At 37.6% G+C, this 27,106-nt stretch overlaps 1 protein-coding gene across 2 annotated transcripts in view; it reads right to left on the minus strand.

The window, feature by feature from the left end:
* The window catches only part of ReepA (Receptor expression enhancing protein A), a 129,001-nt gene that overhangs the window by 79,731 nt on the left and 22,164 nt on the right, over nucleotides 1-27,106 (minus strand). For both annotated transcript variants that reach the window (XM_089088522.1, XM_089088521.1), the window contains 2 exons: nucleotides 13,870-13,949; nucleotides 10,103-10,223 (listed from right to left, as the gene is read on the minus strand). In XM_089088522.1, coding sequence (XP_088944648.1) covers nucleotides 10,103-10,223; nucleotides 13,870-13,949 — 201 coding nt within the window. The remainder of the gene's footprint in view (nucleotides 1-10,102; nucleotides 10,224-13,869; nucleotides 13,950-27,106) is intronic.

A 27,106-nucleotide genomic window follows, 5' to 3' on the forward strand; every position in this document is an offset into this window, starting at 1 on the left:
TCACAATAAAAAATACTATCCCCATTGATGGACTTCATGCTAAGAAGCACAGCATAGGCAATGGGAGAACACGGAATAAAATGTGGCAGTAAAACTCTCCTGGACTTTGATTATGCTGATAACCTAAGCCTCCTATATTAAAGTGTTAGCAAAATGAATTAGGTTTTAGAGGTTTTTCGACTTCAGTGTGCAAGAATAGGTTTGAGAATTAATATTAAGAAGACTAATTCGCTAATACTAGGAATGCATAAAGGAAAAAAAGTTGGGTAATGAGAATGATGACTAACGAGAAGATCGAACAAGTGGACAGCTTCATTTGCCTAGGTAGTATTATTAGTAAAGACGGGGGTGCAGTGGAGAGGTTAAAAGTAGAATATCCAAGGCCCAGGGTGTTTTTTCATAGTTGAAAAAGTTTTGAAGAATGGGAAGATAAGTCTGCGAAACAAGATTAGAATATTGGAAGCTACCATGATGACAGGGGTCAAGTATGGTTCTGAAGCGGGGGCACTCCGAAAAACAGAGGAAGATCTGCTTGATATTTTCCCGAGAAATTGCCCACGGATTATGTTGGGTACCCAACAGACTGGTCATACCTCAAGCAGTAGGCTATACGGAAAGTGAGGTTCAATACCGTTTTCTAGGGCTATAATGAGAAACAGGTTGAGGGGCACGTTCTTCGGATGAACAGATTGCCAAAGATTGTTCTTGTCGGCCAACCATCTACGGCCCAACGAAAAGCAAGTTGTCCCGATTGGGGTGGAAGAATGTCGCAAGAAAAGATTTAAGTGAAAATGGAACTTTGTGGGAAGTGTAAAGAGGGAGGCTTTGAATAGATTGCGATGGAGAAGCGTGCGTAGCTGAGTTGGCCTCAGGCGGCACGGTGCTGCAGTGCGTTGCTAGTAGTAGTAGTAGTATGTAAACAATGAAGAAATTACATAGCTTTCAGCCCTTTCCCAGGGGTTGTGGGGGGTCGTGTCATCCGCAGAGGGATAGTTATGGGGCCTTTCAACTATTTTGAACAAAATGGCTATATCAAAATTCTAATCGGATGTCTTTGGGAAAAACGGGCTTGGGAAGGGAGCTAGTTGCTGTCCAGTCACTTTGACACTTAAAAAGGCACTAGAACTATAAATTTCCAATCGAATGAGCCCCTTCCGAATTTTCTACGATAACCCTTCCATACGAAGTTCCTTGGCGAAAAAAAAAATAATAAATAGAAACCACTTCACTCTGCGTTGCTAATGATGGATAAATCGCTTATGAATAAAACAACAAAATTTCTAGTCAAAATAAAACCAATATGATGGATCACTAATTTAAATTTTTATCGAACTTTCATTAATTTTCGATCTTCATTCAGCTAAAGTTTTTGAGATGCGTCATTTAGGGCTAATTGACAATGAGATTTTACTAATATCGAGATTTAGCTAGCGTTAATGTTTAGCTACCAAAGTTAAAAGATTTAATCTTATTTAAGGCCGAACTTTTTGCCCGAAAAAAGCTTATTTTTTGCCTGAAAAGGTCATAATAAAAACATGGCTAAAGTGCCGTAGACTTTTAAATATTAGGCTATTAACCTAAATACTCACGAAGTTAAACTTTATGGTTTGTTTATATTTTTGTTTTGTGTGTGTGTGAAAACTATTTCAGTATAATGAAAACTATGTCAGTAATTACAACCCTTGCCCTGAGGGCGGAGGGTGTCATTCTGAAAGACCTAATTTCCAGAACTTTCTACTACGTTGAAAAAAATGGCTATCTGAAAATTTTGATTGGATGTGTTTGGAGAAATGGTGGGCGTGAAAGGGGGGGGGGGTTAGTTACCCTCCAATCACTTTCGACTATTAAAAAGGGAACTAGCCCTCTCAATCTCCAATTGAATGAGCCCCTTTTGAAGTTTTACGACGACCCCTTCCATATGAATTGCCCTGATAAAAACTTTATATGCCCCCAGGGCATAACTTAAAACCTTTGCCCTTGGGGCTCTGGGGGGTTGTCATCCTTAAATACATCATTTCCAGAACTTTCGAATACGTTGAACAAAATGGATATCTCAAAATTTTGATTGGATGTGTTTTGGGAAATAGTGGGCGTGAGAGGGTGGTTAGTTGCCCTTCAATCACTTTCGACAATTAATAGGGCACTAGCCCTTTCAATTTTCAATTGAATGAGCCCTTTTTGATGTTTTTACAACATCGTTTTCTATAAAAACCTTACATGCTCCCAGAGCATAACTTACAACCCTTGTCCTAATGGCTGGGGGGGGGGGGTGGTGTTGGGTTGTCATCCTTAAAGACCTAATTTCCAAAACTTTTAACTTCGTTGAATAAGATGGCTATTTAAAAATGCTGATTGGATGTGTTTGGGAAAAAGGTGGGCGTGAAAGGGTGGTTAGTTGCCCTCAAATTACTTTCGATTATTAAAAAGGGCACTAGACCTTTGAATTTCCAATCGAATGAGCCCTTTTTCAAGTTTATACGACAAAGATTTCAATAAAAGCCTTATATGCTCCCTGGACATAACTTATAACCCTTGCCCTGAAGACTGTGGTGGGAGTGTCCTGCTCAGAGGTATAATTTCCTGAACTTTAAACTGCGTGGAACAAAATGGCTATCTCAAAATATGGATTGGATATGTTTGGGGAAATGGTGGGCGTGGAAGGGGTGTTAGTTGCCTTCCAATCACTTTCGACTATTAAAAAGGGCACTAGCCATTTCAATTTACAATCGAATGAGCCCTTTTTGAAGTTTCAACGACAATGCGTTCGATAAAAACCTTATATACCCCCAGGGCATAACTTACAACCCTTGCCCCGAGGGCTGTGGGGGAGTGTCCTCCTCAAAGACATAATATCTATCTGCAAATCAACAACGCTGAACAAAATGGCTATCTAAAAATTTTGGTTGGATGTGTTTGGGGAAAAGTTAGGCGAGAGAGGGGGTTAGTGGCCCTCAAAACACTTTCGACTATTAAAAAGGGCACTAAACCTTTGAATTTCCAAACAAGTTTCAACGACAAAAATTTCAATAAAAACTTATATGCCCCCAGGGCATAACTTATAACCCTTGCCCTGAAGACTGTGGGGGGAGTGTCCTACTCAAGGGGGTAATTTCCTGAACTTGAAACTGCGTGGAACAAAGTGGCTATCTCAAAATTTTTATTTGACGCGTTTGGAGAAATAGTGAGCTTAGAATGGGTATTAGTTGCCTTTCAATTACTTTCGACTATGAAAAAGGCCACTAGCCATTTCAATTTCTAATCGAATGAGCCCTTTTTGAAGTTTCTAGGTCAACGCTTTCTATAAAAAACATTATATGCCCCCAGGGCATAACTTACAACCCTTGCCCCGAGGGCTGTGGGGGAGTGTCCTCCTCAAAAACATATTTTCTATGTGGAAATCAACTACGTTGAACAAAATGGCTATCTCGAAATTTTGATTGGATGTGTTTTGGGGAATGATGGGAGTGGAAGACTATCAAAAGGGCACTAGCCACTCTAATTTCCAATCGAATGAGCCCTTTTCGAAGTTTCTACGACAACTCCTTCGATACGAAGTGCCCGGGCATGGAGGAAAAAAACAATAATACATTGTGGCAACACCGTTCTTTACTTAGGCAGCGCTATCGCGCTGCCTATGATAGCTGCAAACCAATGAGTAGCTACTGCTATACTTTCAATTTCAGATATAGCAGTAAATGGCTGTAAAGTAAAGTTTGTGCATGGTCCTAGTTCCAACACTTCTTTAATCAGAAATAGAAAAGGAATTGTATTTATCCCATCTGAGGAGGTCACTCATCTGGATGACCTTGTCAAGGAGGTCCAAGTTGACAATGGAATAGAACAAGTGGCCCTGGCCTTTAAAAACCCAAGCCCATCAGTTACCCCCTGGTTTGCACCTTCAATCAGGATGTTTAGTCCCCTCTGAAAATCTCTGTTTGGGGTGCAAGGTATACAGTTATGCAGCTTATCCCCCGGGCAATACAGTGCTTCAATTGCCAAGGTTTTGGCCACATGGCTTCAAATTGCAGCAGAGGCAGAAGATGCCTACTATGTAGTGGACAACACACTCATAACGAATGCCCCCAATCTAAAACAATTAAGCAAGATCAGGTACTCAAGTGCCCTAACTGCAGTGGTAACCATGCTGCTGATGCTAGGGAATGCCCAGTATTCCTGGATAAGAAAGCAATTGTAACATATTCCTTCACTAATAATGTCCCCATGAGGACTGCTGCCGAGGTCCCAGAAGAAGGGACTTCCGACACAAACAAAACATATCCCTATGGCCCATAAAGACTCCTTCTCTCCTTTGACACCTAACCACAATCCAGTTGAGGACCCGAACAAGAAATATATGACCATGTTTGAATATATGACCATTCAATACCAACTTCAATACCAAAGCAACCTCAATAAGAAAACAAGTCTGTTTGCATTGATTGTTGGTGTCCTATTTTAATTTCAAACAGCAAAACAGAGCTCTTTATAATAAATAAACTGAAAATGCATTTATTTATAGAAAAAAACAGCTAAAATAAAACATAATACAATGAGACTCTTAATAAAGATATAGGATATCAACATGTTGCAAGGCAGATTTCTGATCTGACCGAGATAATATCATCACTTCGCAAACTAGTCTCTAAGATACTGCCCGTTGGTCTTCAAAATGCATCCCTTAACCTGACTAACATTGCTGAAAACTTAAACAGAGTTGAATCAAGCCCTAAAACCAGTAACAACCCTCCACAAACCAGCACCCTGGCAAACTTGAAAGAAAATGTAAAGGAAAGGAGGCTATACCTAGCTCAGAAGATAGTGGTAATAAGCTACAGAGACCCAGGTTAGCCCCCTCACACACAAATGACTAGCCCCCTTTCAGTGTTCCAACTAATTATCTGGGGATTCAACCAAGCCAAAAGAAAAGAACTCCAAAATATTTTAGTCAGGCATGCTCCTGATATTTTTCTACTTCAAGAATTTTTCTTAAAACAGGAGAATACTGTACATGATTTCAAAGGGTACAATATTGCCCGTTGGGACAGGGTCCACCAAACAGGTGCTGGCCTACTGTCACTTGTGAAAAATGACCTAGCTTTTAGAATACATGACCCCAGTTCACACGAGGAAATGGAGGTTGGTGTAATTGACATAAAACTACTGGGAAGCAATAAGTGGATTAGTATTGCTAACTGTTATGCTCCAAAGACAAATAAATTTTCCCTGAAACAATTCAAACTGATTGTGAACGCATGTGGCCCTGTGAAAATAATTAGTGGCGACTTTAACCTACACCCCAGAATGTGGGACACTGTATCACCAGAAGATTCAATAGCAAGTCCTCTGACCAATTATATCCTGCAACCCAAAAATCAGTTGTCCATTGTCACCCCCAAAGACATGAATACATGTCTGAACCGACAGACAGGCAAGTACTCAACCACAGACCTTACTTTCACATCAACAGATATTATAAATAGTGTAGAAATCCAGATACCCTGTGACTTTGATTCTGACCACGAGGTTCTATCACTGACACTAGAGATCAACCCAGCAAGGTCAAGGTACCAACCAGTGAAATTCTGGAAATTCCAAGACAAACTCTAGAACTCCTGGAAACACAACCTAGACCAAGAGGCTCGGAAATTAATCGGAAGTGATGAGTTAGTGGAATAATTATCTAATAAGATTACTTCAGCTATCATAGCTTCTTCAGAAAGAATATTTGGTTACAAACAACCTCATCCCAAGAGACAAAATTCTACTCCTGGATGGAACAGTAAATGCCAGAAAGCCTACCTAGAGAAGAAAAAAGCAAATAATAACTTCTCTAGATACCCCTCAATTGAGAACAAAATAGTTTTCAAGCAAAAGACAGCAGAATTCAAAAAGACACTAAAGACTGAGACACAAGATCGATGGAGAAGGCTCATTGAAGACAAATTTGCCCGCAACACCCCTGTTCGGCAGCAATGGAGAAACTTCCAGGTTTTTTCAGGTAAGAAAAGAAGAACACCCATCCCTGCCGAAATACAGATGGGAAGGACTACTGAATTTTCAACCAATCAGAAACTTAATCTCTTCTAAAAAAAGTTTCTGAATATAGATACACCATTACAGTTCACACACTGTCAACTCTGTCTCAAAAATGGTACTGTTCCCTTTTCTCATTTCACCTTTCAGGAAGTTAAAGACACCATTTCAAAGCTCCAGCCTGGTGCAACTGGCCCTGATGGAATTCACAATTTCATGTGGACAAATCTGCCCGATACATTTGTTGAGCTACTAACAGAGTTATTCAACAGATCTGTCATAGAGTCATCAATACCATCTGAGTGAAATAAGGCAACAGTGATCTAACTTATCAAGGCAGGAAGACCCTAAGCTGGTTGATTCATACCGCCCCATATCACTCACCTCTTGTGTTGCAAAACTAATTGAGAGAGTAATAAAACAAAGAATTCTAACCCCATTATCAGACCACATCCAAATTGAACAGCTCGGCTTTCTCCCTGGAAGGAGCGCCACAGATGCCCTAGTTAGAAGAGAGCACCTGGTAAAAAAAAGCTTCAAAAAAGGAAAATCAGTTCATATAATATTTTTATACATGGAATCAGCATTAGATAAAGTTGATATAAGGCAACTAATCGGACATCTATCTGTAATTGGTTTACCAGACCCACTGGTAAATTGTATCCACCAATTCTTGATGGGTAGGGAGGTTCAGGCCTCCTTGGGCGGCTCCAACTCAGAGATTAAGAGGAAAGCCTTTCACATTGGACTCCCTTAAGGGGCTGTTCTAAGTCCACTTCTCTTCTCAGTTTATTGTCATGATATAAGCCTAGAAAACCTACTTGGAGCAGAGGTTTTTCTGTATGCTGATGATATTGCTGTCGCAGTTATGGGGAGAGACCTTTTATGCTTACAGTCAGCCTGACAAAAAGCTGTAGATATGCTATCAATTTGGGCAAAAAGTAATAATATGGTTTCCTCAAGCCATAAGTCAGTTAGTGTGTTTTTCAACGAAATGCATAACCTGGTTGCTTTCAAACCACTGGTGAAACTAAATAGACAAGGGATTGTGAATGCAGAACATGCACGCTTTCTGGGAGTTGTATTTGACCAAAAACTGATATGGAAACCCCATCTGGATGAGCTGATTGGCAGTCTCAAACAAAGACCAAACTTCATTAATGCTCTCTGCCTTGGAAGAAGAGGAGCCCCCAAAGCCTTTGCTTCAACTATTGTCAAATCAGTGGTGATACCCAAGATAGACTACGGATCATTTATATATGCATCTGCTAAGAAATGTCTCCTGAAGAAACTTGACACTACCCTCCATGCAATCTTACGAAGAGCCCTTGGTTGTCTAAAATCAACTCCTATTGCGGTTATGTACTGTGAAGTGGGGATCCAGCCCCTTCACTCCAAAATAAAATATTTCCTAGCAAGATATTTTGCAAAGAAGATAAGACTCAAGAACCACATTATCTACAAAGGGATCATTAGCCACTACAACCCTGATGTTCACTAAAAAGCAACAGAGATGCCCTCTTTTCAGAGATTCCTTTGCCTTCCTGGCACGGAAGAGTTCATAAAGAATGGCAGGCTGATTGTTAATTTGGATGATGATTCTCCCAGCGCCTCCAAAGCAATTGGGAAACTGCTCATTCCTAAGACCATCATTGGAAACAAGGAGGACCTTCCCCAAGCACTGATGAAAGTCATATTTCTGTGAAAGTTTGCAGGATATCAGAACTACATCCAATTTTATACAGACGGCTCAAACGCAAAATCAAAATGCAGTTGTGCAGTAGTTATACCTTCCTAGAGCCTGTCTCTGTCCTACCGCTCACCCCCCTACCTGAAAATTTTCTCTGCAGAACTTATGGCAATTAAGTTTTCTCTTCAAGCCATATCAAGCCAAAGAGAGACTAAATATCTGAAGTATATTGTCAGCACTGATTATTGTCAGCTCTGGATACCTTTCACACCAGCAACACCAAGCAATAAACGATTCCATTGAGATTGAGAATTTGGCAACACAACTAGCAAGAAATAGTATATCAGTCCCGTCTATGTGGGGTCCAGCACAGTGTGATACAACAGAAAATGAATTAGCAGACCAGGCTGCAAAAATAGCCTCCCATATGGGTCTGATCACTAAAACCCCTATTACTGGTCCTGAATTCCTGTCTTCAATCAGTTCAAAAATTTTGGAGGAAGAAGAGGCTTGGCTCCGTTCTTTCCATACCCAGCTCCTTGATCTCTATGATTACAAGCAGCCGTCAAAAGAAATGTACCTGTCATCTCGCATCCTTTCAACTTGTCTCTTTCGTCTGAGATGTGGTCATGCAAAGACAAAATCAACACTATTCCGTCCCCTTCCCCCAACTGCGACACATGTGGAGTGTATGAAGACATACATCACATTATCTTTAACTATAGAAAATATGAAAAGGAGAGGGAGATTCTAAGGAATTGCTGAGAGAAGGCATTTAAGGCAATCACATTGCGCTCTGTTCTGGGACATGACACATCTCCTCCTTAGGCTAGACGACTAAGCACGAACCTTTTAGGTAGATTTGTTAAGACTACTGGTTTGGTTCATTTCCCTTTAAGATATTTTTTTCTTTTTTTACCCCTATATTAGCTCATTTTAAAGTCATCACACTTAGTACATTTTTTCTTCTTTTTATCTATGCTTTATCAGCTTTGTTTTTTTTATTAGGCATAAGTGACAGGAATGATGTATATTTGCATTATTTATTTTAATTGTGTTGTAAATGCGTTTTAATTGTTTTATGAGAAAGCACAGCTGAATTAAACTGATTCCCGTTTTTCAACGCAGGCATTTGCGGCATGTGAATAACCCCCAACCAATAGCACAATAAGTGATACCTGATCTGGCTCAATGAATAGGCTACTGATTGAAGTGCAAGCTAGTGATCACAGAAGGAACAGAATAATTGAGTGACACAAACGCATATGACCGATTGGTCGAACGCGTCAAATCCCAAACAACCACATGTCAGCAAGACAATAATGCCCGAGCCAAATCATAGTCACACCTGTTAATAAAAGCCAAATTTTAAGAATGACATGGGGTGACAAATAATTCGCCAGAACAGCTTGTATCAGAAATATTCTGTTCCAATTATTTTCTACTAATATTATTTTGTGGTAATTTGCCAGTCCTGCTAGAGAAGAGAAAACAACTAATGTTCAAGGCCTCCGTCTCTTTTGGTTTCAAAAAATCATGTCATCACTTTTTACTCTGATTAGTCAATCAAACCTAATCCAAAATAACCGTCAAAACAATCTCGTTTATTTCCTATCATTAAATGAAAAACCAAGTTTTTTCAATTGAAAGTAAGAAGCAACATTAAAACTTAAAATGGACAGAAATTATTATGCATATGAGGGGGGTTGCCCCCTTTTTAATACCTTACTCTTCACGCTAAAGTTTTCTTTAGAACTTTTAAAAAAGCTTATTATTTAATTAAGCGGTCCTTGTGTTTCAGGAGCAATTTTTAAAGAATTAGGACAAAAAATCAAACTTAAGCGTAAAGAGCAAGGTACTGAGGAGGGGGCATCCCTCCTCATATACGGGATAATTTCTGGTCGTTTTAAGTTTTGACGTTGCTCCTTACTTTCGGTTGAAAAATTTGTTATTTTTTTTTAAATATACTTCAAAGTTGAACAATGTTCAACTGTAGAAATTACGAACATCATATATAACTGGCAATTTAGTTGTACGCAACTGGTTTTTATCGACAAGTTTGACAATAATGCGACTATGTAACTATAATGCGTATACGTAACTGTATATAACTATAGTGAGATTTGATTTAATTATACTTGATTTAATTATAATATATGTATTTGTAACTATAATGCGACTTGGGCAGAAGATTCATTCCATGCACGGGCGTCACAAGTCTCCATGAATTAAAGAAATGATAAATCAAGTTATTCGTGTTTTTCTTCGCTGGCCCAAACTGCAGAACAGGAAAACGAGAAAAGAAACAAAAAAGGGAAACAAAGTAAACCATATAAAAGAGAAGAAAAAACTAAAAAAAAGAAAAGAGAGAAAACAAACCTTCTCTCTGTTAGTAAGCATGGGATGCACGAATCGACGGTACAGGAAACTGGAGCCTTGAGTCGCCGGGAGAAGAAGCCACAAAACTATAATCATTTTACACTCATAGTAAAGAGGAAACCTATACAAAAAAGACTTTATTATTGTGTTGATAGTTGAAGATATAGTGCACATCTTGCTCGCTTCGTCATAAAGGGGGCATGGATGAAAAATTTGCGTTAGCAGATTTTAGTGCGCAAGCAGCGACGGTTTAAGCAAGCCGTTATCTCAAAACAGGTTAGTTGATGAAATAGCAGGAACTAATAACTTGAAAGGACAGTTTGTCGTAACCACACGAACGGTTTTGCAAATAATTTTTACCAGAAAAGTATTTTTCAGCCGAACAATACAAATTTTCTGCAAACAGGACATATAAATATCACCAGTAAAATATGAACATCTTTGTTGGCATTTTGTGTCTAAGCTTAAAGCAACATTACAAAATATTTGAAGAAGAAAGTACTGAAGACAGCTTATAGATTTCGTAGTAACCAAATGCAACGCTCTAGTGCCGCCTTTGAGTGTATTCGGAACCAATACTACGGTAGTTAACTTGACTACAGTCAAATATACCGTAGTCCGTACCGTACTTCTGACAAGGTCTGAACGTCGGAAGTTTGCTTGTTTTTCGATAAGGAAATTGTCAAATTGCCAGGCAAAACTCTCAGAAGAACCTAAATGAAGCCTGTCCTTTTTGAATACCCCCAGACCACCGTCGTCAAAGATCCATGAGCAGAACTTTTATTATCCTTAAGTGACTATGCTCTGGCTCTGCTCAGCGCGTAAACAGAAAGAACACTTAGGTAAACAGCCATATGCCTCCTATGATTTTTTTTAAGCCACTTCGACCCTCTTCTGCGCCATTTTGCTACACGACCGCCCCGTCGCCCATCGTGGTATCTAATAAAAAATTTTAAATATTCATTATGTTCACAATTGTTTAAAGTTCCAGTAAATGTACCAACAGGGAACAGATGACCCCCACAGCCCCAGAGGCAAGGTTCATATATTATGCAAGTTATGAATTGTTTACAGACAGGTTTTAGAGAGGAAAAGAGGGCATTCCGATTTTGGGTGCCCACTTGGCTCGGAACAACCCTGGGTGTCCAAAAATCGTTCCCTCAGCCATGAGTAACACACTTTGTTGAAAGAGAGGTGGGAGGGGGTACTAGGACCAAATGAGCCAAGAAACTTTTGTCCCTGATCAGTTTGAAATTTATAGCCACAATTCTTAGACTCAAGAGGAGCTTAATGTATGGAAAAATTATTTAGAGGTATGGGCCCCCAAAACATGGTACCTAAAATAGGCTAAGAATTTTTTTCGATCGATTCGAAACTCGCATTTTCACAGATCCTAATACATAAAACGGTTTCAATTCGGAGGCATGGACCCTCCAAAAAGATATTTTTCCGATTGGCTTAAGACTCATATCTGTAATTCCTTAGACCAAGGGAATTCCTTAGATAAGGAAAAATGAAAAAAAATGGGTGCGTCGAAAATGAGGCCTGAAAGGGGATCAACTTTCTTTTTTAGTTGGGATGCAGAGACATAAGGGACTCAAAAATGGCCCCAAAAACAATGTTTCTGATTGGCTTGAATCGTTATGCTCAAGAGTATGTGAGCCCCATGACGTTAATGGAAAATTTTTGTTTGCGAAGGAGCCAGTTAAACAACCGCACGAGACGCGATACCTCGGTTTCCACCTAGATTAAAATCTTTCAATGAAACGACACACCAAGCAGGGACTACCAAGCAGGAATATTCTCGTATCAGTATTAAAATTGTGTCAGTCCTCAGGTTTCTTAAGGTTTTATAGAGAAAATAAATCACTTCACAGTAATAGTACCCGAAACGCTGATAATTTAGTCACTGAATACAGAAGTGGAACAAAAGCAGGTTCTTCTGTCAGATATCTAGGTCCTATGGTTTGGAATTCTCTTCAAGAGAGCATTCAGGCGGCGGAGCAGCTTGGTTTATTTAAGAGTATTAAATAAAAAAACAAGTTTTTTCAACTGAAAGTAAGGAGCCATATTAAAACTTAAAACAAATAGAAAGTATTACGTATATGGGGGGGGGGGGGTCACCCCCTTCTCAATACCTGGCTCTTTACGCTGAAGTTCGAATTTTGTCCCAATTCTTTAAGAATGACTCCTGAATCACAAAGGCGGTTTAATTAGAATTAAAAGCTCTTTTAAAAGTAATAAAAAACTTTATCGTAAAGAGCAAGGTATTACGGAGGGGGTGACCCCCCCAAAATACGTAATAAATTCTGTTCGTTTTAAGTTTTAATGTTTTGCCTTACTTTCAGTTGCAAAAACTTTTTTCTTATTTAGTTTCTGATCTTTTTTAAAGTTATGCTACGAAATCCGACTCCCCCTTCATGGAAAATTGCCTCCCTTTTCTCCACGGAAAGATCCTCCCACGTTTCCCCCCCCCTTCACCAGAAAAGTCCCCTCTCTCTTGATGGAAGGTATGTAACTTTCGATGGGTTCCATTAAATTTGTCAATTTGAAGAATTTTACATATTTTGAATAAGCATCAAAATTTGATTCTTATGATGTATCTATTTCCATCAAGACTCTGTTTCTTAGAGTTTCGGTTACTATTGAGCCGCATCACTCCTTACTTACAGTTCGTTACCACGAAATGTTTGAAAATGAAAAACTCTTTTTCGGGTCTTGGTTTATAAATATTTTCGTTTTTGTCTCTTTTTTCATTTCTTTTCTCCTTTTTTTGCTTTGATTATTGATTATTTTTCATGATTAGAGACTGGTCATAATTTAGTGGTCTTATTTTCTTTTTTGTTAGTTTTGTGTTTGTTACATTTGTCGCCAAGTATTAAGTGCTTTGATGTCTTTCTTAGGGCAGCCGCTTGGATTAATTTTATGTGTTATATCATTTTGTAATTAAACGGATTGAGCTGAATAATTAAACAGAAAATTGAGCTATATGGAGCCTATTGCATCTATTCTCAAATATAGTCCATACTCCTTTTATGATATTTTTGCTTAGCTTTGTAAATGATACCGATTTAAATTTTTTCCAAGTAAATACATGTGCGTAAAGGTAACTTTAGGGGGCAGTCCGACCCCCCCCCCCTTCTAGATTTTTTTTGTGTGAAAAAGACTTTAAAGTGTAGCCTACAACTGTCCAAATACTCGAGGTCTTGACCACATCAGATAATTGTGCACCTAGACTTTATTACATAAAAACATGGCGTAAAAAAAAAGACTATTTAGTTTACTTACACAACAATACCAATGATAAATTAAATGAAGCAGAAAGAAAAAGTATTGCGAGATAGGAAGAAAGGGAGAGAGAGAAACATCTAAAAGGAATAGGAAAAGCTGAATAACAAAATTAAATGATGCAGAAAGAAAAAAGGAAAGCAAGACAGGAAGAGAGGGAGAGAGAGACGTTTAAAAGGATCAGCCAAAGCTGAATAGCAAAATTAAATGAAGCAGAAAGAAAAAAGGAAGGCGAGGCAGGAAGAGAGGGAGAGAGAGAAACGTTTAAAAGGAATAGCAAAAGCTGAATATCAAAATTAAATGAAGCAGAAAGAAAAAAGGAAGGCGATACAGGAAGAGAGAACAAACGTTTAAAAGGAATAGCAAAAGCTGAATATCAAAATTAAATGAAGCAGAAAGAAAAAAGGAAGGCGAGACAGGAAGAGAGAGAAACGATAAGCTATATCAGCTTCTTATGCAGTCAACATTCTTTAACTTACCAAAAGCTCAGAACAAGGTCTGTCATTGTTTCAATAATGGTAAAGAAAGCAAAAACGACCCAGTACATCATCCATTTGACCTGAAAAATATAGATGTCAGTCTGCAGAACGTTGAAACAAAAGTGAATAAATTAACTTTGACAAGTATTTCCACAAACTGTATGCAGGTTGTATTTCGCACTACATCGGTTATAACCTTAAGGAAATCTTGACCAGAATCTTAATTAGTAAAGATGAATAATTAAGGCTCCTAGGTTTCTTGAGACCAGGGCGGAGCCCAGAACAACCACTTACAGAAAAAATATATTCTTTAAAAAATCATAGGAAAAATTCGCTGCAAATGCAACTGTCATAAGACAAAACTTTATTTCAGACGATTTAAAACTTATCGAAAATTTTTGGATGGGGACAAGTGGCAAAACTCTAAATAGAAATAACTCCAAAGTATAGATTGAATTAGAACTTGAAAGCAATTTGGCGGCCAATATAGGTTGGATGAACAAATATGTTCGAAATAATGCAAGTACAGAGTAAAAATACTTTCAAATGGGGACTTAATACAAAACAGTTCGTGGTAACGAACCGACTCCACCCACTAGTAACCGAAACCCTAGCGTATAAAATGTATATATCTTATACACATTATATGTACAAAATGTATAAAATTCCTGAAGTTTAATGTTACCCAGCAAAAGTTATGGGCCTGAGAAAATGTACGTGATTTTTGAAAAAGGCAGGATTTAACCCCAAAAGTCAAGGAATCTTAATGACAATCACAAAATCAGATTGAGCGCATCAGCCAACCCTACTGTAGAATTTCAAGTTTCTCATCTGCAAAAATTTTGAATTTTGTATTATTTACCAGAAGAAACATCACGGATGTATGTTTATTTACTTTATTTTTTTCTCAGGGGTGATCGTATCAAACCAACGATCCTAGAAGATCAGAAGAAGATCATTCGAACGGAAATTAAAAGTTTTAATGCCCATTTCAAGCGACCAAAAGGATTGGAGGGCAACACCCGCTCCTCCCATGTTTTTTTATTTATTTAAGTCACCCGATCAAAATTTTGACATAGCTATATTGTTTAGCATAGTTGAAAGGTCCAATAACAATGCCTCTGGGGATTACTTAACCCCCTGCCACAGCCCCCGAGGAAAGGGGTGGAAGTTATGAAACTTGTCCACTGTTTACATATACCGCAGTATTTGTTATTAGTAAGTATACAGACATATGGGTGAATATTAATCAGGTCATGACTAGTTTTAAAGGCTCAGACTTCAGTTAATTTACATTGTATTTGCATTATTTTGCGATTACTTAATTAATTAGCCGCGTAACTGGACAAAACAGGCAAGAAGAGATTAAGTGATTATTACCAAAATGATAGCTGTTATACAATATATATCTTGGGACTCTTTATTTTTATACAGGACTTTCTACAAGTGTGGAACTCTTATTTTGGGTTTGGCTCTATTTTTGTGGTTTGTAAAACCACATCAAATTTATTAAAAGTCCCCCTCCTCAAATTATAGTAAGATCTTCCATCCTCTGCACTTGCTAGGGAAGTCAATTGGAGAGGGATAATTGACCCCAAGAGTTTGTAAATATCTTCCCTTTTCTATCTTTGCTTTAAAGAAAAAACTAAATCTAGAACAAACTGCACAAGAAGTTTTGTCTTGTGTAAATCCGGGACCTTCCCTAGCATATGCCAGATACCTTCTTAATCCCTAAAATTTGTTTCACTGGATGAAGCCCGGTACCCTGGTACCTAATATTACAAAAAAAGAAAAGTTCAAAATATATTTTGTTTTCAGTAAAGCGCAAATGACGTTCTCGTCTTTAGATGGCTTGCGTTAACCCTACTGCTGTTTGTGGCACTTTCCGTTTGTTTTAAGTTTGGCTTGATTATCTATTGTTATTTCTTTTCGTTTTGAGTGGGAAATTTTTTTTTTTTAATTAATCCCTGTTCTTTTTAATCGACATTATGATTTTTTTATTGGTTCTGAAACTTTAATTGAGATGTCTTCAGGGCCTGAAAATTTAATCAGATCCACTTAAAAAAGACTACCTCACACTAAGAATCAATACAACCAGATTTGTTGTCCTTGACGAGCTCCCCTTTCCAACCCCCTCAAGCCAAAATTTAGAATATACTGATCTCCCCGTTAAAATTTTTAGGAAAGTTGAGTTCCTTAAGCCGCTAATTTATACCCTTAGCCTTACCTGAGATGTAGAGATACGCCTTTTTGGCTCACAGCATTGCGAAAAACCTAGATGCATATAATTTTTTCGATTTGGTTCAACATCCCCCTCAGCAGTCCCTGAAGCTTTTAACTTCATACATTTATTCATTCCTGAGATATTGCAGATCTGCCCTTTTAACAACAGCGAAGCACAGTGTCTTTTCATTTAGCTCAACAACTCCCTCAACTTTCCATGAAGTTTCTGCTTGATAGCATCAGCCTTTTTGGAGACCCAAGATCAATTATACTTTTCTTCCCCGATTACAAACCCACGTGTAAACAATGGGCAACTTGCGTAACTGGCAGCCCTTGCCCCAAGGGCTGTGGGGGATCATGTTATCCCTGGAGATATAGTCATTGGATCCTTCGGTTCTTTTGAACAATATAGCTATCGCAAAATTTTCCAGATACATTTGGAAGAAGGTAGCTATTAAGGGCATGGCGGGGGGGGGGCGGATAGTTCTCCAATCACTTTTGATTCTTAAAAATGGGCACTAGAACTTTCAATTTCCAATCAAGCAAGCCCTCTCCAAAGTTTTAACGACAACTCCTTAAGTACGAAGTAGCTTAGTGAAAAAAAGAGTAAATAATGCATCAAAGCCATGCGTCCCTTTATTTAGGCAGTTGCCAGTGACCATCCCTACCAAGAGGGTGATCCTGAGAAAAATTACACCATCAAATTCAACACCTTCGGGGAGCCTAGAGCGGAGGTTTCAAATTCAGCTGTCTTGTGAGCAGAGCTTGATGTGATCAACATAAATAAAAAATTTCTTATTTTCCCTAAGAAGGATTGTCGGCATGTTTATTAGTTTGTTTTTCCACGGGGATGGTCGCATCAAAAGAACTTGCTTACTCTTAAATTTAATAATCCAAGATTATTAGCATAAGGAAATCTGTTTAATCCTATAGTCCCAACAGAGTTTCCGATCTTATCAAAAATTAAACAATGAAACTCAACATGTCAAAACAGAGAGCTCAACCAGCTGCTCAACAAATATCGAAAATTTGTAAATAGCAAAAATTCGAATATCCCCAGAAAGACAATCGCGAATGTGTGTTTATTTGTGTTTATTATTGGAAGATGGAAGACAGCTCATGGTACTGGGTGGCAGATTCGTGGTTAAGTATATATGGAGTTCAAAAGAACCATTACTATAGACGACTAATCGAGTGTACCTTATATTTATAGAGTATGACAGTTGCGCATCAAATATCAGGAGGTGTGGACGCCCTCTTACCTATGTTAGACCATTGACCTCCTTTTATTTGTAGAAACACATTTGGACTAAAAGTTCAACATGGATGTTTAAGGTTGTCAGATCCCTTATTGTTGTGGAGGAGGGTGGTATCTAAAGGGAGGCATTAGATTCTATATGCTAAGGGATAAAAAGTGGGACTTCAGTGTAAAAGCCGTAACGAGCTTGTCTCTTAATCTACATCTACATTTTGAGACAAAAACCATTCAATGGCTAGATTCCTTGCTGTGTAGAATCCATGTAGATGTAGATTTCATGCAGATATAGATTTCATCAAAAACAAAAAAAACACACTCCTTTTCATCATTTAGTTTTGTTGTGTTTCAATACGTTTGTCTTTAATCTTCGCCTTATTATAGCCATTAAATACAAGGAAAACTAGAGGGGAGCCTCCGCCCCCACTGTTTACGATTTACCCAATAATTTACAACGTTTACCGTATAATTTATCATTATTTTGCACCTTTAAGAGTTATACCTCTGCGAAAACCCACCCCTCCTGTAAAAAAATTCCTTTCAGCAGTCTTAGTTAAATATACTTGTCTTATGTGTCCCGTCACCTGTCTGATGTGCGGGGAGTCTGAAGATTTAGAATATTTTATATATTACTGTGGAGAACTGAAGGTACTTAGAAGGGAAATATTTGGGAGGGGTGTTATGGATAGAAGTTGTTTAGAAAATAAAATAGGAAGTAGTTGCAAAGTGGATATTAGAAATTTGGGAAATTTTGTGAGTCTGGGGATGAGATATAGGGAGAATTTTCTACCTTAGTGTTATTTTCAAAAGTGTTTGAACTTATTATGTTTTATGTGTTTTGTTGTATTTGTAATATCCATGGCCCATGAGGCTTTTGTGAGAAATATATCTACCTATCTATCTAAACAGACAAAGCATCCGCCGTTCAATATTTCTAAATTAACACACTGTATTCGAAGTCCCATTACAGAAACATTACTTTTCTTATCTATATGTCACATACAAATGACATTACTATGCATTTTTGGAAAAACTGTCATTTTGAGGATTTTTAAAGTAATCGTCTATCCTTCTTTTCATTTTAAAATATGAAATTAAAGTTTGGGCAAAGATCTGAGAATCTGATACTGTTGCGAATCCAAGTAAATTGATGTTTTAAGAAAATGATAAGCGGTTTAGACACGCACGCCAATTTTCATTGTTAGAACGTGCAGTTGCATGCCTGGCAAATTCACTGAAATTAATACTGTTGGGTTATCGACAACTTCGTCTTGATTCATCACAGCATCGATGGACTTAACCGTTGTCGCTTCTGAAATTGATGGTTTTGAATGCTAAAATTGATGGCATTCAAATCGTTCTTAGTCGCTGCCTATAGCACGCACACTGAATCATTGATTTTCTTTTTCTTCCACGTAATATTTTGGGAAATTTTTTGAAGCGATTTGTATTTACTTATATTGCGTCGATGTGTCGATTGCTATCTTCCCATTCCCAAAATCCAGCAATCGTTTTCCGAAGCGTTCGACTGATGCATCATTTTGTAGTTGTTTACACATATTGATTTTTAAAGCCGATTTCTTTACATGTCACCAATTAACTGAATATTTCAGATATAAATTAAGCTCAACAGTTGGTATTGCAATATGGCATAAATGGCAGGGTTTGTCAAAAATCACCAGACAATAAAATGAGGGCTCCCCCGAGGGGTGGTTAATTTCTCTCAAATTTTGCAGCGCATGACCAAGCACAGCCAAAACTTTTTTGGGAGCCATTGTTCAATGCCCTATATGATAAATTCACGTTTTGGAGAACCTTAACCACTCCGGGGTGATATTTAATGTTGAGGTCTCATTTTTGGATTATATCTTCCAGGTCCATAACGCCTATTTTAGACCCATACTCTCCTCCAGAATTTAATCGTTAAATTTTTCTGATACATCGGTATCTCCTAAGTAGACACTACTACTACTAACAACTCACCGCAGCATCAAGCTGCCTGAGGCAAACACAGCTACACACGCTCCTCCTTCATCCCAATCTATTCAAAGTCTCCCTTTTTACGCCCTCCCATGAAGTTCCCATTTCCTGTAAATCTTTCTTTACGACATCCTCCCATCCCAGACGAGGACAACCTGCTTTCCGTTTAGCACTAGACGGTTGGTTGAAAAGAACAATCTTCGGCAATCTGTCATTCTTCATCCGCACACCGTGCCCTAGCTATCTCAACCTTTCTTTCATTATCAAACAGTTCGTAGTAACGAACTGTAAGTAAGGAGCGACCCGGCTTAATGGTAACCGAAACTCTAGAAAACGGGTTTTTGATACCAATAGATACATCAAAAGAATCAGATTTCAATGCTGAATTCAAATATATAACTTTCATCAAGTTTAGTCCTACCCATCAAAAGTTAAGCGCCTGAGAAAATTTGGCTGATTTTGGAAAAAAGGGGGAAAGACCCCCTAAGAGTTATAGAATCTTAATGAAAATCACACCATCATATTCAGCGTATCAGAGAACCCTACTGTAGAGGTTTCAAGCTCCTATCTACAAAAATGTGGAATTTTGCATTTTTTGCCAGAAGAAAGATCACGGATGCGTGTTTATTTGTTTTTTTCCAGGGATGATCGTATCGACCCAGTGGTCCTAGAATATCGTGGGAGGACTCATTGGAACGGAAATTAAAACTTCTAGTGCCTTTTTAAGTGACCAAAAAAATGGAGGGCAACTAGGCCCCTTCCCACGCTCATTTTTTCCCAAAGTCACCTGACCAAAATATTGAGATAGCCATTTTGTTCAGCATGGTTGAAAATATGAGAACTATGTCCTTTGGGTTGATTAAACCCTCAAAAGTCCCGGGGGAGTGGCTGAAAGTTATAACCACATGTTATCATTTATCATTTGTGATTTGAAAATAGACATACATGTTCAGGGGGGATTGTGTATGGGCGGAGGGAGGTGGATGGGTCAGTGGTTATTTGGGAGGATCTTTATAAGAAGAACGTTTTAATGTGGGAAGGGACCTTGCTATGAAGGGGGCGTCGGATTATTTAAAAAAAAGATCAGAAATTAAATATTAAAAAAAAAACAAGTTTTCCAACTGAAAATAAGGAGTAACATCAAAACTTAAAACTAACAGAAAATATTACGTGTATGATTGGGTTCAACCCCTATTCAATACCTCGCTCTTTAAGCCAAATATTTTTTAGTACTTTCATAAGAGCTATTTATTCTAAATAACAGCCTTTGTGATTAAGGGGCCATTTTTTAAGAATTGGAACAAAATTCGAACTTCAGCTTAAAGAGCGAGGTATTGACTAGGGGGCGAGCCCCCTAATATACGTATTAAAATAAATGAATATAGAAGTTCGTTACGTAAGTTAATTCGTAAGTTGTATTTATTTATTAGTAATGAAAACGTTCGTAAATAAAATTAAACAAGTTTCGAGAAAGCCATTTAACCAAATAACAGTAAAATTAATATGCAAATTGTGTTTTAATTATTCATGCACGGTGAGCCAAAATCAAAACCTGCATTAATTCAAAAACGTTCAAAAATTAAATAAAAAAAAACTAGTTTTTTTTAACTGAAAGTAAGGAACGACGTTAAGACTTAAAACGAACAGAAATTATTCCGTATATGAAAGGGGCTTTCCCCTCCTCCACGCCGCGCTCTTTACGCTAAAGTTTGACTTTCTCACAAGTCTTATTTTTTTTAAAAAATAAAAAACTTTAGCGTCAAGAGTCAGGCGTTGAGGAGGGGACAGCCCCTTTCATATACGGAATAAGATAAGATAAGTTTTATTCTTCATTAGATACACATACAATATTACAAATGTTATTACTCCCCCAAAGGCTCATTGGCCTGTACAAAGGGAGAAGACATATGAATTGCTTACTCAGAGATGAAAAACAAAAGAAAATTTAAAATGATCACTTACTCACATATGAAGGAGAAGAAAAGAAAATATAAATAAAATAAAAACTATAGAAAAAACAGAATAAATAAACTAAATTAATTAATAAGATTAAATAGACTCAAAAAAAAAAAAAATCTACGCAGCCAAAGAATTTTTAACAATTTTTTTAAACAAACTGAATGAGTGGCAACCTCGAGCTGATTCAGGCAACTTATTCAATACAATATAACACGCCATTAGAGGATTAAAATCTGACCTAATGCAAGGAGTAAATGGAACTTGAACATGATTTGTCATATTGCGAAGATTACAATTATTTTGATCAGAGGTAAAAGATAGCAGAACGCTTAGGGGCTATGAGAGGTCACCATGAAGCTGAGTAAAAGTAAAACATGCACATGAAAGAATGTATAGTACTCCAAGATCATGTAATGGGATAACTAATGAACGATTGGTCTCCTGACTGAGGTTTCTAGCTTTATTGTAAACCTTAGAAAGTGGTTTTAACAGTGAAGGAAAAGTTGACATCCACACAATTGGACAGTAAGAAACGTAAGATTGGATCAAGCAGTGAAAAAGGCTTTTCAAAATCGATCCTGGAAAAGTATGTAAGTATTCTTAGAATACCAAAACTCCTGTATATTTTAATTTTAATAGACTCAATAGAACGTTTGTAAGACTGATTTTTGTAAACAAAAGTGCCCAAAAAACTAACATATTTGTCTTTAGATCTGTAAACTATTTCATTAGTTGGATGACTTTCAGGTGACTGTAGAGAAACCTGAAAAACATACGAACAAATAGAAAAACTGTAGGCCTAATTAGAAAAATTCAGAGTAAGATAATTAGCATCAAGCCGCAAAATCACCCTCTCAAACAAATTTTCCAAATTCAATCGAAAATCGGATTCGCAGTTTTCCTAAGTGCCAAGTGTGCTATCATCAGCAAAACAAACAAGGACATCAGAAGAAGGCGAACTATAGTTGCCACTATGGGCAAGGGAAGGCTTAGGATGACAAAGTCTTCAGCAATTCATAAGTTTCTGCTTTTTTACAACATAATAAAGATCATTTAAACAAATCAAAAATAGCACAGGCCCTAAAACTGATCCCTGGAGGACGCCAAAATTGACTTGTAAGGGTGACCGGAAAAGTGGATCAACAGAAATTAACCTATCCTTCAAATAAGACTGGAACCAAAAAAATACACTTCCCCTTATGCCAAAATGAGACATCTGTGATAGAAGAATTTCATGGGTTAAGGAATCGAAAGCCTTACGAATATCCAAGAATACAGCAGCCGTAATCAATCCCGATTCTAACGCAAAATTAATAAAATTCAAACGAGTCATGCAGGCCAGTTCAATGGAGTGTTTCATTTGGAAACCAGACTGAGAATCGAAAAGAAAATTTTTAGATTTACGAAAAGTATGAAAACGAGCAATTATTGTCTTTTCCAATATATTACTAAGTACTGACAAAACAGGAATTGATCGATAATTGGCTGGATCATTTCTTGGTCCACCTTTATACAAAACAATAATCCGAGCACGCTTGAGAGCATCCGGAAAAACACCACATTCAAATGAAAGATTAACAACTTTTGTTAGAGGCAATTCTATTGAAGGAAGAATAGATTTAACTACCTTAGTAGGGATAGAATCTGGCCCAAATGAAGACGAGTTTTTCAAGCCATTAACAATTTTAGTAATTTCACTTATTGTTACTGGCTCTAGAAACATAGACTTAACACAAGATGGCCCGAGGTAAGATCTAAAGTCCGGCTTAGGCCGAGACAAAGTAACTGTAGAAGTAATATTCTTACCAATATTAGCGAGGAATGACGTGAATGCCTCTTGGATATTAAGCTCACCCTCCACAGCTCCATCACCAATGACCAGACTCATAGGTAAAGAGCTAAATAGAGAACCGGGTTTAAGTACAGAATTTATTACCTTCCAAGTTTAACGAATATCATTGCCACAAGCAGCAAAATTATTTAGATAATACAGAGATTTGGCTTTCCTACACAAGCAATTATATATATTCCGGTAGATCTTGAATTGACAAAGACGAATAGCCCCTGCTGAAAGTGTAGCGCACTCTCATTCTTCCTTCACCAGCTCTTGAGAAGTCCGGATGTCATCCATGGGTTTAAAGGAACAATCCTTTTAGACCTGTGATTAGAAGATGGTACTTTACAAATGCTAAGAATAGCCTCTTTTATGGTCCCATAAAAGGACTCAAATAAACAAGAAACATCCTTATCATTATCAAACAAGCTGCAAGAATTTTCCGCCAATTTAGATCCAAGAAGAGATAACTCTTTCTCGCCTAACCTGATAGAATAGGAATCAAACACTTGAGCCCGGTTACTCTTCCCCTGTTTAAAGGTGAATCCAGAATATATTGGAAAATGATCGGAGATATCACTAACTAAAATTGAGTTTTCCTTGATATTGTCAATCAAAGAAGCTGTAACATTAGTTACTCGTGTGGGGATGGATGTAGATGGTAGAGTTCCAGCGGCAAGCATGGTTGAAAGAAAATCAACTGAAGCTGAAGAGTTTGAATCCATCAAATTTATATTAAAGTCACTCATTATGATTAACTGACACGGACGTTTCAGTATTATGTCAAGTATTTCCTCAAGATTCTGAAGAAACAACGGAACAGCACCACTAGGAGAACGATAAATATTTCCTATGATTAGATCTATACAATTAGATCTAATATCTACAAATTGTGACTTAAAAATACCTTCATAATTTCGAGATAAGCAATGACGAAAGAAATAATGCAAATTGCAAGATATGTAAATCAATAGATAACTTTTAACCGTCTTCCAGAAGTTTATACATTCAATTTCGTAACCATGGATATTCAATAGCATTTCATTGCTAGAATCCAAAAACGTCTCACACAAACCCACAACATCAGGTTGTCCATCCGAAACAATTTGTCTCAAATTATCTATTGACGAGGAGAGACCCTGAATGTTAAGCTGAAGTATCGTCAGAGAATTAATTCCTTTGGTAACCTCCTCCCCCCCCCATTGGGAGGTAAGTACGGGGGTCACCACTTATTGGTGCAAAAATGGCGCAAAAAGGTTGCTATGCCACTTACTCGAGGGGGAGAGCCCCTTGTCGGCCCAAAGGTTAGTGGGATTCCCGCGCTTACTCCAACGGTTCCATGTCTACTAGCGTGATCGAATGGTCCCAGGGGCCACTTTTAAGGCCAAGGGTTACCGGTAATATTTCTAACTATCTCTTTAGACTCGACCTAGGCTGAAAAGTCAAAGATTATATAGTATAAAAAATCTTACTGTAATCAATTCACGCTACAAAAAGGAACTGACTAAAAAAAGAACAAATTTTCCCCAGTCCACTCAGGCAGCCGCGTGTCTGCAACGGGGTGGTGGGATGGTAATAAATTTTTCCTGCCAATCCGAGGGCTTACTAAGTTAAAGGTCAAACATTCCCAACTGCGCACTTAACCTCGTGGTCTATGTAACCAACTACGCAATTAGGAGGACAAAAAATGGCTCCACCAAAATTAAAGGAAAAATAATAATTATTTCTAGGGAAATGAACATAATTAAGGGGCCAAAAGAAAAGAATCTGGGAAGGACATTTATCTGAACAAACTGGGACCAAGGGCTGCAACCCCCCCCCCCCCAATCTGGAACATATTTACTATTACAAATAGGATTTATATTAATCGGATTTTGATTGGCCTGATCCACAGAACTATTTACTATACTAATTACATCAAAAGGATTATTTTCAAGCTCGCAAAGGCGACTCTCATGGCTTAAAATATTCACAAAAGCAGGTTTTATATGGAGTCCATTCAAGTCACCAGAGGAACCAAAAAGAAATCATTACTTAAATTAATTACAAAAGAAAAATCTGTCAAAGGATTACAAACACATAAATAACTAATAGCACAGCAGGTATTATTGGAAGGAACCATTAGCACGGAAGGAGAAACAAAAATGAAAAAAAAATAAACAAATAAAAATAAAGTAAAAAAAATGAAAATTAAGGACCTGAGGAAGGCATTTACAAGTTAAGAAAATACTAACATCGAAAAACGACACAACCAAAGTAATAAAAAGAGAAAAAATACCGAAAAATGCACCCAAAAATAAATAGAAACAAACAATATTTTTGAGAAAAATAATATAAAAAAGTTAAAAAAATAAACAGAGAAGAAAAAATGAACCGAAAACTAGCGATTCTTTTAGCAGAGAAGAAAAAACAAGAAAAGGGAAAATAAACAAGTAATCCTTGAGAAAGTAAAAAAAAAAAAACAGACAGAAAGAAAAAAAATAACTAGATACAGTCAGCGAGAGACCTTATCTTTTTTATTGGAGTCCCGTCACAAGGCTTTGCCAATATTTGACCTCGATCAGACCAAGCATTCCCCTAACCGAATTTGTCTTTCGCCTCATTCAGAATATCTCGTCTCTGCAGGGTTAGAGACTCAACAACAAAAATACCACTAGAGGCTAACTTGGATTTGGCCTTGAACACAACGCTTTTGCTCGAAAACTTCACTATTATCGGAGTGACCCTTGGAGCAGATGGAACCGCCTGAGTTGAATCTGTTGTAGCAGCACTATTCAGTCTAAGTCTATACACGTTCACGACCTCATTTGTACTAATTTCAGGCAAAGACATATTGTAATCAAACAGTTCGTAGTAACGAACTGTAAGTAAGGAGCGACCCGGCTCAATGGTAACCGAAACTCTAGAAAACGGGATTTTGATACCAATAGATACATCAAAATAATCAGATTTTAATGCTGATTTCAAATATATAAGTTTCATCAAGTTTAGTCCTACCTATCAAAAGTTACGCGCCTGAGAAAATTTGGCTGATTTTCGAAAAAAGGGGGAAAGACCCACTAAAAGTTATAAAACCTTAATGAAAATCACACAATCATAATCAGCGTATCAGAGAACCCTACTGCAGAGTTTTCAAGCTCCTATCTACAAAAATGTGGAATTTTGCATTTTTTGCCAGAAGAAAGATCATGGATGCGTGTTTATTTGTTTGTTTGTATTTTTTTTTCCCAGGGGTGATCGTATCGACCCAGTGGTCCTAGAATATCGTGGGAGGGCTCATTCGAACGGAAATTAAAAGTTCTAGAGCTCTTTTTAAGTGACCAAAAAAAAGAGGGCAACTAGGCCCCCTCCCACGCTCATTTTTTCTCAAAATCACCCGATCAAAATTTTGAGATAGCCATTTTGTTCAGAATGGTCGAAAATATGATAAATATGTCTTTTAGGATGACTTAATCCCCCGAGGTCCCCGGGGGGAGGGCTGAAAGTTATGAACTTTACCCAAAGTTAACATACAGTATTGGTTATTGGGAAGTATACAGACGCTTTCAGAGGGGATTTTTCTGGTATTGGGGGGAGTGGGTCGGGGGTTATGTGGGAGGATCTTACCATGAAGGAAGTTTTAATGGGAGAAGAGACATTGCTATGAAAGGGGCGCCGGATTTCCCTGCATCATTTAAATAAAGATCAGAAATTATATATAAAAAAAAACAAGTTTTCCAACTGAAAATAAGGAGTAGCATCAAAACTTAAAACGAACAGACAATATTACGTGTATGATTGGGTTCACCCCCTAGTCAATACTTCGCTCTTTAAGCCAAAGATTTTTTAGTACTTTTATAAGAGCTATTTAATCTAAATAATTCAAACCCCCCTAGTCAATACCTCGCTTTTTAAGCCAAAGATTTTTTAGTACTTTCATAAGAGCTATTTATTCTAAATAATTCAAAATTCAAACTTTAGCTTAAAGAGCGAGGTATTGACTAGGG

Source organism: Artemia sp. Qi Xiang Cuo, chromosome 4, assembly GCF_049724085.1.
Source record: "Artemia sp. Qi Xiang Cuo chromosome 4, ASM4972408v1, whole genome shotgun sequence".
Lineage (NCBI taxonomy): Eukaryota > Metazoa > Arthropoda > Branchiopoda > Anostraca > Artemiidae > Artemia > Artemia sp. Qi Xiang Cuo.